Genomic DNA, 16,929 nt, shown 5'->3' with positions numbered 1-16,929 from the left:
GCGAGCAAGGCCACGAGGGGAACGTGATGGTGCTCGAGCCATCCCACCGTGAACCAGTATTTCGGCCACCCCACGGGTGCGTGTCGCCATCTATTGGTTGAACTAACGCCTTGTTCAAGATGGCTGCCGTGGGACCGCAGCCTTAAGAGGGAGCGCTCCTTCAAGCCCCACGTGTCATTCACATCACAACTAACAATTGTGCAGCTCCGCGAAACTGCAGCGTTAAATTCCGTTGTACTGCGACAGCCAGCAGAGTGTGTGAGTGGCTGTTTGAACCCACGTGACTAGCACGCTATAAGCCTCGGTCAGAGCATACTTTCGAACAGAAACCTTTTCCTAGAAAAGCAAAGTGTATGAAAGTCGACCGGAGTACGGCCCATGCCGTGAATTTAAACATTAGAAAACACGTCATCTGCAGTATCCTGTTTGGACAGCCCTTTAAGGTTCGTTCACACACTCCCGTGAGTACGACCGAGTTCGACTGCTACAGCTTGCAGGTTGCTATGACAACAGCTGCGTCGGCTCCGACAAAACCGGGTAAAAACCGGTTTTGTTGGAGCCGACCCAGCTGTTGCCATAGCAACCCGTTCGTCGCAGGCCATTGCAGTTGCACTCGGTCGGACTTGACGCAAGTGTGTGAATCGCCCTCCAGTCGTATGGAGCTGTCAGTCGTGTTGCCACGCTACGGCGTTATCGACGCTTAGTCGTAGTGCATGGGGCTGTCAGTCCTGTTGAGGTGCTCCGACATAACCTGCGCTTAGTCGTAGTGGGGCTGTTAGTCCTGTTGAGGTGCTCCGACATAATCCGCGCTTAGTCGTAGGGTGGCTGCCAATCCTGTTGCAATGCTCCGGCGTAATCCGCGTTTAGTCGTGCCGCGACTGTTAGTCGTGGCGGGATGTTGACCATAACTGTACTCTAAGATCATAAAATCCATGGAGTGCATTGCATATGCAGTAGGCTTTATTCAAGAAACCTAACATTGTATAATTTAATATTAAACTATAAAACTGATCCAGAAACCTCGAAGCGAAAATAAGCAAAAATAAAACATTTGCTTGAAAGAAACAAAAATTCAGCCCCGGATTAGGGGCACCAGCCAGAACCGATTCCTCGATCAAGATCTCCTATCTCTTTCTAGCACCCATTCCCCCATCTCCTTCCTTTCCTAAAATAAAATATGTTTTCCACAACAAAAACAATCTTAGCCTCATGCAGCGATCGCCGAGAAAATAACAAAATTTAATTTCGAGCACCTTCAAGACTTTTTGTTCGTGCGTCGAATACCGTTCAACATGTGTTTTCAGGAAGCTTCGTTCTTCTGGAATAGTGTGTGTGTGTGTGTGTGTGGGGGGGGGGGGGGGGGGGGGGAGGGGGTTTTCAGCGAGGTCTCTGAGCGGAAATACTGCCCTACGCGAATTGCAAAGTCATAGCAAAAGTGTGGGTGCAATAAACTTCCCTTTCCTTTTTTTATACTTTTACGCATTTATGCAGATTTTAGTGTATGTGCACATCATAGGTTCAAACTGTGTCTTCTTACATATAAACGTGTGAAGAGATCACACCTAGCAAAAATCCAAATACACGTGGCAAGGCGCCCTGCCATGCACTCAGTGCCGAAAACATTCCGTTTCTTTTTTTTTTTTTTTTATTTCTTTCATCACTTTACTTGTACTATCGTGGTCACTGTTAGCTATAACACGGCAGCGGCGGCCGTCCCTAGAGTTCCTGTATATGCTCTATACAGGAACTCTAGCCGTCCCGTTCCCCCAGCGCCCCATAGCAGGCGCCGCCCGAAACTCCGCGCATGCGCCAAGTGGCGGACTCGCTCTTCCCGCCTGCGAGCACACCCTCGCTTTGTCGTCTGCTATACTCCGTTTCAAACATAGCGTTCAACGTAGTCAAAGCTAGCGCGCCGGTTTGCACAGCCGACCGCGACTACGTTCGCTCCACAAAATAGTGCGGCCTCTGAAAAAAAAAAAGGCGAAAAGTGTACATTTTTGTAGCTAGTAACTAATAGTGGCGTTATGATTTCGAGGGAACACCGATTCTTTTTCAATAAAAAGGAAAAGATAATCTAAACTACTCCAAATTATTTTCAGTTTTCGTTCGTGCGGCTTGCACTCGCTTCGGGTTTTCGGGTTGTGCGGCTGCTCCTGCCTCGCCGGTTTCGTGAAGATGGCGTCTTACGCGGGAAGCTTTCTTTTCCTGCTCAGATATTTTCGAAGGTTCGTTGTGTGAAGATCTCGCAAAAGTGTAAGCAGGTGATCGCCAACGTGTACGCGAGTTCAAGAACGTGTTTCCCGGAGACGTCGGTTCGTGAGGTCCTGGAGACGGTCAGTAACGACACCGGAGTGTCCGACAAGGTGGCGTCCCTGAAGCGAAGACCTCGCAACGTGAAAGTTCCGAGCACGCGGACAGTGTTGAGAACTGCCACCTGTTATTTCTGGTGTTGAAATTGGCCTTATGGCTTCAAAGTGAAACAAGCCTCAAGAAGGAACTGTGTCGGTGATGAATCGTGCCTACGGCTCCGTCTGCTTGCGGGACCTTACAGCAGGCGGTGCCCGTGATTGCATTCCGAAGCGTCTGGGTTCTTCTGCCTGCGGGACCGTAACCTTGGTCCGCTCCGTCTGCCTGAGGCACCTTAACCTTGGTCGGCTAAGTAAACGACGCACATGCCCGTGCCTGTATTCCGAGGCCCCTGCTTTCCTCGAAAAGGAAACAACACTCGATCCTGATCTCGAGTGCCGTGTGTTGTGTACGCGTCTATTGTGAATCACTCCCGGTTCATGGGGGCGCCGGCACCAGAGCACCCAGATACTGCCGTCTGGATGACTTCTTCCATACACCGGCGAGTATTCCGACTCTGAAGGAAACTTCCATGAAGTCACATCACGTGAGGGAATGCCAAGCCGTCTGACCAATGGCAGTGCGGTCCCCTAATCACAGTATTCGTTATATAAAGGACCGTCCACCACATTTTCAAGGTACTCTGATTTTTACGCTACCATGTAAATAAACGGCTTTAAATAGAGACGCCCTGGATCTCGACCGTTCTTCCGTTTGGACGTGGCCGGCGCAAGTTCAAGCGGAACACCAGCCCCTAGTCTACCTTCTTATAAATAAATATCAACAAGAAAAGAGGAATTGAAATATGCACTTCCGCAATACGCACAATCTTGCACAAAAAATAGGTCGAGGTGAAAAAAAAAAATCTTTTGCGCCCTAAGCGGATTCGAACCACCGCCACCGAGACGTCGGCATCGCCAGAGCAGCGCCTTGTACCGCTCGTCCACGAAATCTCGCGGAGTAATACATTTTTTTGTGTTTTTTCATGCGCACTACTTCAGTAGCTTTCCCAGCGTTGCACGCGATGTTTGAAACGGAGTATAGGCACAGAGCAGACGACACCACAGCGCTCGCCAATTTTCGCTAAACACGGTTCAGCGAACCACCGCGTAAGAGGTACCCACGGTTGACACCCTCACTCCGCTGGCTAAGGATAATCATCGTCACTAAATGCAACATCACGGTAGATTAAATTTTTTTATGGGACAAACTTGCAGTTATACTCTGTTTCACTTTAGGTCTCAGCGCTGCGGACGCTACTAGACGATAGGACCAACCAAGCAGCGACAAAAGCACCTTTTGCAAATGGGTCGCCCGGTGATGCACTCCGTGACATTGCACCTTTGCCGCTATTTGATTGGCTCTGTCGTTTTGAAGCGTACGCTGCGGTCGGACTTAAGGTGAAACTGAGTATAACAGTCTATTTCTGTATCACACCTGCTGCGCTCATACAGGTTTGCGAACGCATATTGGTAAAAAGGCATTGCGCACGCCTGTTTCTGAAAAAGCAAAAAAATCTTAAACAGGGGTAGTGCCCTAACGACTCTGCAATCTGCCCCAATAAAAATCGTCGGTTGAAAATGAGTTTGAGACCAGTTCACTATGGCGAGGCTACCAGTCGAGCAGCACTGTGGCATCGCCTGCTCTGCGCCTAGCAGACGACAAAGCGAGGGTGTGCTCGCAAACGGGAAGAGCGAGTCCACCACACGGCGCATGCGCGGAGTTTCGGACGGCGCCTGCTATGGGGCGCGGGGGGTACGGGACGGCTGCCGCTTTCGCGTTATAGCTAACAGTGTCCACGATAGTACATTCTTCAATCCTCTCAATTTCACTACAAACATTACAAGAAATATATTTTCGATGAAAGAATCAAGTTCCCCTGTCATGTACGCACGAGGCAAAAATAACAATGGCACATAAACAAAGGAGACGAGGCAGATGTGCAACCAAAGTATTTTTTAATAAACAAACTTGCGCTCCGATGTAAAAGACAAAGAAAAAAAGAAGCGGTGGAGGAGCAGATGCGCACGCCTTGAAATTTGACTCGGTGGAACAGACGAGCCAATCGAGCAGCGCCAACAGTGCATACATTCTTGGAGTCTTCGTCGTCTTTGTGCATTCACTCTCACCGTCTAAACCAATCACGCAGACGCCGTGAACCTAAGCCTTTTTTTCAGCGGAACTGGTTCCGGAAGTAGCAACCGCACAAAACGACGAGAGCCGTGACGATGCACTTTGGGCCCTGCTTAATTGGCTTCGGTCAGACCTTAGGCCCTTTCACACACATGCATTTGCTTGAGACTGTTTTTATATATATATATATATATATATATCTTTCGACGGAGATAATAGACTGGAATTCTGGCGCCCTCTATGAGGTGACCCTGGAACAGCTTTTCACTAGCACGAAGGAAGGTTTTGCGTTATATGCGAGGGGACCAAATGTAGGTGGCTATTTATTAGAAATGATTGTTTATAAGATTTCCCAAAGATTTTCGAGCCACGAGAGAAAACATAATGCGTTAAAATAAAAGAAATATACGGAAATGTCAAGTGTTCTACGGCCACGCTCAGAGTATCGGCAGTCTTTTCACCGATATTGTTGTGGGCGCCGCCACCTTGGTGGTTAGTACAAAGCAAACGCAACCGCCGACCGTCATGATTCAAAAGTGCGACTTCCTCAGCATTAGTTTCGGTGTTAGGAAGCTCACGTAATATTGCTTTTCTTTGTCGCGAACTGTTTACACATCTGTGAAGACGCAAAAACGTTTCCTGTGATTTCAGACAAAGCTACAGATTACTGACAACCGTCATTTTGAGCACCAAGATGTGTGTTTCGTAGTGTATTTAGTTGTTCTACTTTAGTCCGACAGCACAAGCACAGAAAGAACGAACTGCATGACCTCGTGCTCTTGGCGCTGCTTCGGTGGCTTCATCAGCCCGTAGCGTTGGCTGCGCCCCGAACTAAGATAAAACAAAGCAAATATTCAGATCTTGGGGTTTTACAAGCCAAACCAACAAGCATGATATGACACGCCCCCCCCCCCCCCCCCCCCCCACACACACACACACACAGACACAGAAAAAAAATGCGGGTTTATTTTGACTAACTGGATATCTTTTGACGCGCAACCGAAATCTCAGATTGGCCTCCGTCAGATTGCGGGCAACTCGGCCGATATTTAAACCCGACTTAGATCGGATCCCAGGTCCTGTAAAAACACCGTTCATTTTTCACAACACGCAATCGAAGTCGGAGAAAAAATTAAAGAAAAACGAGCCGCGTTGATTCCTCAAATCGCAGCCAGAACAAGCGGCCACGAGATCTGGAGCCGGTTATATGCCGCGAATGTTGATCATAGCCACGCGCTGGGGTTGGCAAAGCACAGGACACGCGCTGAGTTCCGGACGTTGTTATGGCTCGGCTATTGTCGTCATAGCGGCGAGTGGACATGGGCTACTACCCGAATCCTTCTCGAGCTAGCAATTATCACGAGCCCGAATCGAGTGCTCACGCAATGTTCGGGTTTAATCTATGAGCCACATTCAAATATCGTCACTGAAGGATACTGCGATGCCCCAGTTACTTCAAGTTTGGCGAAGAAGAGATTGAATGACAATTACAGCGCAACAAAGGCGTTTCTTGGCTAATGGCGTTGCGTGCGAGTATCCTTGAGTCCCACTAGTGCCAGTAAGCTCGTGTAAAGTGAAAACATGCCAATTGAATATCGTTGGACCTCCCCTTTAAGTTCGATAAGAGCATTCTGAATTTGTAAGGCTTTTATTTATTTATTTATTTATTTAAAAGTTCCCTCAGGGTCCGAAGGCATCACAGAGGGAAGCGGGTTACATCACTGGAATTCAACAACATACAATAAATAACAACCTATGAATGCAAAAAAATATGTACATATTAGTGAAACGCTGAAATGTGAACACTGCTAAGGCAATTTTTGAAAGCAACGCTGTCAGATATTGATACCACAGACGCTGGAAGGTGGTTCCACAACACTGTAGTTCGGGGTATGCATGAATTGTGAAAAGTAGTAGTGTTACATGAAGGCACGCCTATCTTGTGTCGGTGATCGAGACGTGGTGATATGTAAAAAGTAGATGCTAATAACTTGATTGATTAATTGATTAAAAACGTGATTGCTTAATTGATTTTTTTTCCATTTAAACCGGCTGTTTCAGCACACTTCCACCAAGACAAAAAAAAGAATAAGAAAAACAGCTGCAAGTTCCACGTGTTTCAGCAACACAGTATTGAGTTAATCGAAATATTTTTGCGAAGTTGTCAACTCGCTAATGAACCGAAATCACTTAGCTAACTTTTTAAATGTTAATTTGTGCGCGAACTCTCCAATACAGAGGTTGTAGAGCGTGTCATTCCATCATGTCGTTTCCATCAAGGTACCCACGTGAAGGGCACGAACATCGCTGTTGCCTAACGGGTAGTCACGTGGAATTTACTCTTAATCTTGCGCGCGTTTCTTTTAAAGCCACTCAAGTGCTACTTTGATGGAAAGAACTCGACTGGATGTTTCCCGACATGCTGTCTGGTTGGTTGGTGGAACGATTTGTTTAGTTAATTCCGACAACAAACGAGGTTTGTTAAATAGGTGTGAGGTGCTCTGCACCCTCCACATTTCTTAGAGGGACAAGCGGCTCCTAACCGCACGAAACAAAGCAATAATAGGTCTGTGATGCCCTTAGGTGTCTGGGGCCGCACGCGCGCTACATTGAAAGCAGCCAGCGTGATTTTATCCCTGCTGTAAAGACTGGGTAAACCGTGGAACCTCCTTCGTGATTGGGATAGGAGCTTCCAATTGTTCCCCTTGAACGAGGAATTCCCTGTAAGCGCGAGCCATAAGCTCGCGTTGGTTACGTCCCTGCCCTTTGTACACACCACCCGTTGCTACTAGCGATTGAATGGTTCAGTGAGGTCTTCGGAGACCTAAACCCGGAGCGGCCTTCGTGTTGTGCGGGTGTGTTGGAAAGATGACCAAACTTGATCATTTTGAGGAACTAAATGTATTGTAGGGTGTGCGCAAAAATTTATTTTTAAGGAGGTAACTAGTTATTTTATATTAATTAGCTCGTGCAAAAAAAAAAAAGAACTATCTGGTCTTGCTGGATCAAAGTGACAATACTGCGTTGGTTAAACATCTGTAACGCACGCCAGGTCTTTTTTTTATTTTTAGCACAAGTCTGTGCAATCCTGCCTGTTCGCACTTATACTTCGTCTCACCCTACGATGGACTAAAGGCAGAAGCTACGAACCACCAGATCCAATCACGAGCCACTTAGACATTATGTAGTATTCCGCTTCGAAGCACGTATTGGATACCGCGCCTCGGATCACCGATGGGAATGGGCCGACAGTGGTTCGGATCGGGCAATGAGTAACTCAACGATTTTACATTGCAAAGAAAGCCACGGCTTACTGGCTCTTTGCAGTGTCGAAGCTACAAAAATGACGCAGCGTTTCTGGATTCGGAGCATTATTCGTCCAAACCTAAGCAACGCTAAGGGTGTCATAGTTTAGCGTGGAACGTGATCGGACCTGGCGGCCCGTGGCTTTGGCCTTTAGTCTATCGTAGGATGAGACGAAGTATAGCTTTCTATCGAAGAAACGATAGCTGACTAGGGGCTCTAATCTGGACACTTGGCGGAAACGTCGGCGAGAAGTCAGGCGACTGTGATTGGCCGGCGCCAAGGTTCAGTGCGGCGTCGGCCAATCATGGTCGCCGGGTTTCTCGCTGACCTTTTCGTCAAGGGTCCAGATTAGGGCCCCAGGCCGTTGACGATAGCTTTCTTTCGAATTCCAATATTCCTCAACGTACCTCAAATGTCAATATTTATTCACCTGTGTGAATGCAAATACGAGCTCTAAAGGGCGCACTTCTAGTTAGGAAGTACTTAAAGAGACCGAATAGCATTGCATTATCGGGTACGAGTGAAATGCGAAGAGCGGAGTGCGTGGCGTTCCATACGTGCTCCGCAACAGAGGCAACGAGCAACTGATGAAACTGCGGAGTGGAGAGAATGACAACGAGGTTATGCACATCTGAGTAGGCGCGCACCCTCGCAGCACCCCTTTCCAACCCGCAGTTTAATCACTTCCTAGTGGCTTCTATACTTTGTTTCACCTGAAGTCCAGACGCCACTGACGCTACGAGCTGCACCAACCAGACAACGTCTAAAACGCACGGTCATGGTGTTCGTCATGCTTTTGTACGTGTTCGATCATTCTGGCCAATCATGAACGAAGAAAAGGCCCAGTGATTTGCGCTTTTGACGCTGCTTGATTGGTCTTATTAGTTCGTAGCGTCGGCTACGTATGGACTTAAGCTGAAACGAAGTATAGGTGGCGCAACATGCATCGCAAACAACGCGCTCCGCTGTTTGCGTTCAATTCGTACTCGATAGCACTGGCTTCCTGCTTCTTAGAAAGAAGACAGTGATGCCGTTATTTTTCTGTAATTTACAATAACATTTCAAGCAACAAACATTCGATGATGTTTTTCCGCCATATGGGAACTTGTTTTTCGGAAACGATAGGCGTGCGGACTGCTATTGTCCCAGGTCCTCTGGGTGTGCCAGTTCGAAGCCTGCTGGAATTCTCCAAGCTGACTACACACCCTTTTCTGCCTCTCTATCATTGTTCAGAAATGCCTACACGTGTTAACACGCCAGGGGACGCTTAGGCAAGTGCACAGTCGAATCTCATGTCCGAGAACTGACGCCACTGCTGCTTGGACCTACGGAGAGCGAAATATTGAATTCGACCAATAGCAAAAGACTACTGCATTACATACCATGAATTCGACTTTGTGGTTAACGAGAGAAGCACGTGCGCAAGTGTTACATTAATTTTTGAAACCCGTTTGAGGACGACTTTTGGGTTTTCAGTGACTAACAACCAAAAAATACGGAGGAGCAAACACTATACAACTTCAAATCAATGATTCAAGCTAACACGGTGATGTCATTGGCGTAAGTAATTTGGGACCCACGAAAAGAGCTTCAAAACCAGGGGCATATTTATTACTTTTATTCATCCCAATGCAATCTGTTATTAGAAGTTGACGTCTCCAAATAAACAACCTAGACTTTCTTGCTTTTGCACTCCTGTGCCTTTACGCGTTAATGTAAAGCTTTCCCCTCTCCACCTCCCCCCCCCCCCCAAAAAAAAAAAGAGAACAAAACAATTATTGTATCCTTTTACCACAAAAATGAACTGTATCCTCAAATACTCATCCGCCGCTCAAATGTAGCTGTAGTGGCCTAAAGCAAATGCCAAAGTTTCTAAACTAACCGTTATCTTATTCAAACCTTATCAGCCATGCAGCTTCGAAACTTTTGAAGGAAAAAATCGTTCTCGTTGAAACCCACAATACGAGTATGCATGGCGTGAACTACCGGAAATGTACCCAATTTGCCATTAATATTTTCGCCAAATAACTCAACACTTTTGAATAATAGAATAATTATTTCTGAAACTTTGGCATTTCGTCCCGACCGCCATTGCTACATTTGGGTCCGGACTGAGCGTTCGGCGATGCTTCGGTTATTTTTGCTGTGGAAAAAAAAACTACTTCTTTTTTGGAAACAGCCTGCACATCAACGAATAGATACATAGTAGTGCAAAAAGCAAAAATGTTTTATCGCTTAGTTGGACAGGCCAACTCCTAACATTGACATTGCATTGCAGTGAAATGTATGAAAATAATTAATATAATTTTGCCCTGCAAGTTATTTTTCTTGTCCAAAATGACTTGGATTAATCACAACACATTGTCAACTAGAATCATCTTTGAAGAGTTGTATAAAGTGTACTCCTCTCCGCCTTTTTTTTTCCGAGTTAGTTGCTGAAAACTAGATGTTTTTGAAATCCTTAAGGACGACACCAGATGCAACGCAAAACTATTGCGCCGACTGAAGGTTATTCATAAAACAACAGGGTCTGAATTCCGCTATTTAGAAAAGGATGTTCTTATATGCACACAAACGGGTGAAGGAGATTAAAGTTAAAACAAATTCGGCAATTTAAAATATTCAGTAAGAAAGTCTACTTTGATTACTATCAAGGTGTACGCAATAAGAGTTTTGCAGTGCTCTGTGTCCTTGTAACCTTTTAAAAACCTAACTAGTGTGGAGGAAACTGTACAATATTGCTCTGTCGTCTGAATGATGCACACTGTACTTTTGCACCTTAGTTGTTGAAAAAGAGCAACCAGGACGTCATGTTCTAATCAAGTATGTAGCGGCCAGCACTGAAGCAAGAGCCAATCTCTGGACAGTTGTTATTCATTTTGCGGGCAAGTTGATAGATCATTTTGTTTTGGTGGTTTCCGCACAGAAGCTCAATGAGAAAAAGAAAATAAACAGGAATGGTGAGATAGTCAATTGCATCTACCTAGTATCGCGACGCCTCTTCAACAACCAAAAATTTTCACTTGCAATCTAAGTGCTGAAACATGATGTAGACAAAGTTAAGTCACCCAGGCACTTTGATGACACCTCCAGTCAATCATGTCTATATTCTATATTCACATCTTCCAAACAAATCCAGATGTTTGAGCCAAAATAAAGCATCCCGCCAAAATGAAAATTTTAGCCAAACGCGCAAATAGGCGAATTGGAGATTCTAGCGAAATCGGGCCAACTCAACCAATTTGAAGCGTCGTGCCGAAATGTTTCTTACAGAAAAATTGAGCCATCAGCCAAACGGATACCTCAGCCCGATCTATACTCTGACACTCAAACCCAAAGTCATGTAGATCCCAAAAACCTAAGACCCCCTCCCCCCTTCTGGCGCCCAAATGCCTGGCTGTATACTCTGCTCCTTAAGCCTGTTGTCTTTTTCTTGTTGCAGTTCAGACCACGCATTGTTAGGATTATTTGTTCCTGCGCTAGGCTTGAGCGCATGCTATTTTTCTCATTGGGATAATTGTAACAAATACTATATTCCCCGATCATGTTCCCCGACCATTCTGGGTAACATTACCGGTTTGAAATTGCGCACAATCAAGCTTCCCCTAATCTGATTCGCGTAATTTCCGGTGGGCATGTCCGTTCTATCGCCATCTCGTTTCTTTGTTTACCTCGAAGCAAATGATCGCTCATTAAATCATTTTTGTTGTAACGCCTGGCTCTACTATTTCATCTGCGCGACAATATTAATTATATTTTGCGCGTGCAGATTTTGGGAAATATATTTGTTCATCGCAGAAGTCTTTTTCGTCATTTTAGTGGTTGAAACTAAAGCACGAAAGAAGAATTGAAGGATGTAGTGGTAAAATTGTAAAAGAAATAAAAATAAACACTTGCAATATGTGCATGTAATTTTCCCTTCATCAAATATATATTAACGAAAAGATATACGTCATCCACCATGCAGTGCAGTCTGCTTCGACACGTGGCGAAAAAGGAGGCTGTGGGAGTTTGCACCCTTGATTTCGTCATGAATAAATAATAAACAGATTGTGGTCACAGTCCCTTGCCACGCCTAATGCATATCCGGTATATAAGAAAGAAAGAAGCCTCCTGGAGGTATAGTCTACGTGTCATTCGTTGTACGAAGAGAGAGCTACGAAGATGTTCAAACTGAAGTTTTTCATTCTCTTCGCACTCGCTGTAATATGTTTCGGTAAGAACATGCCATTTTGGCTTTCTTGTTAGCAAATACTTTCATTTCGCTTATTTTCGTTTAGAGCTCACTGGGTTTGTTCCCTTTGTATATTTTCTTACATTTCCACGTTTCTTACATATACTTCCAATCGGATGTAGCATATGAATCGTGGAAACACAATATCCGCTTAGTAGCAGCAAAACTGAAATGTAATTAACCTTAGCTATCACTGGAGCTCAAATGGCTAGGTCGTGCAGTTTTTGTTTTATTTTTAACATATAGGATGCTACCAAATTGAATGTACTACTCCACAGCATGGTTTTCCAAAAAAAATAGTGACTTCCTACAATTTTCTATCATATTTTCCCTCGGAAATACCTTTCAAACAAAGTTGGATCTTTAATCCACGCTGTGAAGGTGCTTGACCAGCGAAGCTGTGGTATCACCTGCAACAATTGCGCACTGCACCGTACCAAAATATTGATGAAAGAGAAGTAAGTGCATACCACCAAAACTTTTTTATATATATGAAAAACTTCGTACTCTGCCGCTGCTGCGGCAGCTTAGAAACCATTCTCTTTACCGCGAAACGCATGCGGGGAGCGTTACGTGCTACGCATTGTTGGCGCGCACCTTATCATCTATACCGAGGTTTTGACACTTGTTTTGTGGTTTTCTTATTGAAACAAGTGTGAAAACCATATGATGAATAATAAGGCACGCGCAGACGATGCTAAGGCGCGCGTGATGGTTTTTTGTCGACTACTGTTCTGTCGACGGAAACGAAGATATCCGACCAACGAATCATATACAGCTTCGCTGTAAAGCTTTATGCTTCAGATTTGGCCTGCCTCTGCACCCATGTAATAATGAGTGTCATCTAACAATGGCAAAAAAGGTTTTTGTCATGGTTAACTGTCGTTTGCCTGACCACAGTTAAAACGGCTCGTGTAACTAGGGTATAACCTACGTATTGAGCATAACCGGGAAGTAGCCTGTGCTTATGAAACAACTCATTCCCTAAATATAGTCGCAAGTCATTTCGACTTACTGTTCTCACATCAGTACAGTATTGTACTGATCACCACCTATAAACGAAAGACATTATATCAAGACATGTAGTGAAAGCCAGTTAGTTTCTCACTCTGCGACATGATAACATCATACTGAAGCATATGAAAACATTTTTGACTATTTAATATTTTTCGTTACCCTCAAAAAGTGTATAAATAAAACCGTAGGGTTATATGCTCTTTAAATTAAAAAGTAACAAATTTATGTTACTTATCGTGACGAATAACATACTTTACGTTACATCCTTCTTGGTGAAATTAGCGCGAAGACAAGGTAGAAAGAACGTAGAGACAAGATAGAGCGCTAATTTTACCAAGATGTATAACCAACAAGCCCACCGGATGATTTTAATATATTATATCCCCTTGACCGTGTAACTCATCTTCACAGACCGCGTTTGCGTAGATCTGGCTGCTTTTTTTTACACCCTGTAAAGCCTAAATAACACCTTGTATAAATAATGGCTCGATCAAAACTGGTAAATTCCAGCTTTTCACATTTTATTTGTGCGCCTCAGTTGCCCGTGGGAGCGGTAACGCCGGTGTCACTAAGATTGCTATCCGCCCATATTTTCTCGCGTGCGGGCAACGTACAAGTTCTACTTTCAAACGACGCTCTTCTGTGGGGCTAGTGAAATTATCAAGCTAAGAACATTAATTATAAACAGAGACGCGTTCCAGGCACAACCGCTAAACTACTTGCAAGGCAAGTCAATTCACTTCTTTTTTTAAATTGTGGCTTCTAGAGGTTCTGTAGCGAAAAATATGTTCACGTTCCATGAACTCCCGAGCGACCATGATAGGCTTTCAATCAAGAGGCTCAATGCAGCTCTCGTGGTGTGCACGCGTGTTCACTGCCCAAAGCTCTCAAGCCGGCAATTTCTGAAAATTGTAAATAATTTTCGATTGTGTCCTGACTGCACCCCGTCTGGGAGTCCCTGGGAAACATATCGCCCACAAATGTCATATTGCCACACTTATAGATACGGTGGCTAAGAATCTGATGATTGGAGTAAACATCCCCATAATGCAAAAGACGACATCCGCAAAGTCATAGCGCAGGCGTCTTTTCATCGAACGAATGCCCTGCCTAGTCCTGTTTTAGGTGTTCGTGTAAGATTTTGTTGGGTTTCATCAGACAACGGCAAATATTTTATGCACAGCATATTTATTAGCGTGCAACTTCAACTAAGAACTAGATGTGGACTGCTCCGCCACCTCGGAACCTCCTTCGCTTTTCTTCAAACTAATGTTGTAGAAATGATTTATTTATGGTCCATGGAATGCTTACGCTCCCTTTTTCAGGGTCTGAGGACAATGAAGGAGAGGCTGAAGGTGGATCATCTACAGCAAGTAATTCATTATTTCCACTCGCATCCTCTGTTTTCAATTTATAAACATTTTATAAAGCGCTTTCAACAGTCAATCACTGGCAAATAATACTTTGTTTCTGTCCTATTCTTGCAATGTCCTTTTTAAAACTGCTCCAATAGGTATTATGCATTACTTAGTGACAATAATATCCCGAACTTAACAATCAAAAAAGGTGGAATTTAATGTTGACACCTATGAAGAATGCTGCGTGTGAACATTATTAATTTTGAATCTGAAAAATTGCCGGTTAGACAACCATCTCTGTTTCTACTTAAATTGGGCGTGAAGCGAGAGTTAGAAAGGTGCGGGCCATCCGAAATAAGTGTGAATAGCGTAAGTGTTCAGTGTCCATCACCTCAGCGCTGGAATGCACAGGATGCAGAAATACATACACATAAAATGCCGTGCAATGTAAAAGTATTTGCAGGTTCTGACACTTTCCGAGGCCAATGTGTTCAAAATAACAGACGCCATTTCGAACTATGTCCTCAGCCGGTGTCTATTTTAGGGTATTTTAACCTATAAAAAAATCACGCATATCGGTATCAACAAAATTGGTTACATTTATTACGCTCAACCTCTACTTTGCCTCAACACACAGAAGTGGAAATTAATAATTCAGATGTGGTATGATACTAATCTATTTTAAGATTCAAAAATGTATTGCCATTTTCACAGCAAACGCGCCATCCATATACTCATATTTAAATATCGCGACTGCACACGCTCGAAGCGAGAAACTTTACACACTGCTTCGTCCGTGACTCTGTGAGCAGTCGCACTGCTTCAATACTAATAAGTATCAACTCCCCCCTTATCTATACTGTTACACGTATATATAGTGTGTCCAAAGTCATCAGGCTCGATCTAAACTGGACCGTAAAAATCGACGCTTGCGCAAAGTGTTTATCGGAGTTTTTCGGATTTCTCCAGACACGCGGAGCCCTACCTTGAAGGCACTTATTTGTATCGGTCTTATAGCCGCCATTACTTCCCTCAGAGAAATGACCAGATGACGTCTCGAAAGGCGACAGCACGTTTTTACTTCACGATACGACTTTTTTTTTTCATACTTGAGAAATGTAAATAAAAGTCGGGAGTTGTGCTTTCCTCGAAAAGTATGAGAAACAATGCTTTAAAGGGGCGATGCAACAATTTTTGTACTTGGCGCAAATACCCCTTAAAACGGATCCCTGACGTTAATGACCTATGAAACACGCGTTCGTTTTACAACCCACGCGATAGAAGTCATAAAAAAGAATTGAAGAAAAACGAGCAGCGTTCACCCCCTCAAGTCGCAGCCAGAACAAGCGGTCACGTGATCTGGAGCCGATTATATGGCGCCAATGTAGATCATAGCCACGCGCTGGGGTTGGCAAAGCGCAGGACACGCGCTGAGTACCAGACATTGTTATGGCTCGGCAGTTGTCGTCGTTGCAGCGATTGGACACGGGCCACTACCCGAATGCTTCTCGAGCTAGTAATTATCACGAGCCCAAATCGAGTGTCCACGCAATGCTCGGGTCCAATCTATGAACCGCATTCAAATATCGTCACTTGGGAGTACTTTAATCCCCACGTTACGTCATCAAATTTTGCAAAGGAGAAATTGAATGAAAATGATCGCCTTTGTCCTTGAAATTACACCGCAACAAAGGAGTTTCTTGGCCAGTGGCGTTGCGTGCGAGTATCCTTGAGCCCCACTAGTGCCAGTAAGCGCGTGTAAAGTGAAAAACATTCGAATTGAATGTCGTTGCACCGCTCCTTTAAGTAAATACAAGTACATACTCATTGAATATACTTAAAGTAAAGTACAAGTCTTCTGAATCTACTTGAAATGTATTTCAAGCACAATTACGTAAAGAGATGGGCAACTGAATTTGGGATTTCAAAAAAAAAAAAAAACAATGCTGGAGATGTAGGCGGGACGCTACAATCCCTACAACACTACTCGTAAAGCGATATCTCAAATGGACGGCCGTATTTTTGGAAAAAAAAGTCGAGATTGAGCCAGGCCGACGAGGCGCGTGACCGTCAAGATACCTAGTTTTCTCCTCTCTTCGCTTCGCTCCCTCAAGGCCACGAGGCGGAGAAGACGCGAAACCGTTCCCTCTCGTTCTCGGAGAAACATGACGTCCACATTCCTGCCAAATGTGCCACTTTTTAAAAAAAAAATACGGTCATCCGTTCGAGATATCGCTGTATGAGTGATGTTTTGGTGCTTGTAGCATCCCGTTGCACGCTTTTGCCGCTTGTTTTGGGAAATCCAGATTTCGGTTCAGCATCCGTTTAAAGTACTTCCTAACACTGCAGATATCAGCACATCTTTGTTGACGAAATAGTCTGATAGCCCTGAATTCAGAAGAATCGTTAACTCGCATTCCCACAAGGCGCGAAGGTCAGTGTCTTATGTAATGTCTGAAAAATCATTGCACAGTAAGTAATACTTTTCACCAGTTTCGTCTGAGTTTGGTCAACGCTTTCAGCAGCGCTGGGCTG

The 16,929-nt window shown here is 44.6% G+C and overlaps 1 protein-coding gene across 1 annotated transcript in view; it reads left to right on the top strand.

Moving 5' to 3' along the window:
• The first annotated feature begins 11,949 nt into the window (after positions 1–11,949).
• The window catches only part of LOC115308730, a 65,250-nt gene continuing 60,270 nt past the window's right edge, over positions 11,950–16,929 (top strand). Inside the window, exons 1-2 of the mRNA XM_040206730.1 lie at positions 11,950–12,001; positions 14,362–14,409. Of these exons, the coding sequence (XP_040062664.1) occupies positions 11,950–12,001; positions 14,362–14,409 (100 nt within the window). The remainder of the gene's footprint in view (positions 12,002–14,361; positions 14,410–16,929) is intronic.

Source organism: Ixodes scapularis, unplaced genomic scaffold, assembly GCF_016920785.2.
Source record: "Ixodes scapularis isolate PalLabHiFi unplaced genomic scaffold, ASM1692078v2 PGA_scaffold4__175_contigs__length_147842914, whole genome shotgun sequence".
Lineage (NCBI taxonomy): Eukaryota > Metazoa > Arthropoda > Arachnida > Ixodida > Ixodidae > Ixodes > Ixodes scapularis.
The sequence above is the reverse complement of the archived record's forward strand: the minus strand, read 5'-3'. Positions and strand labels throughout refer to the sequence as shown.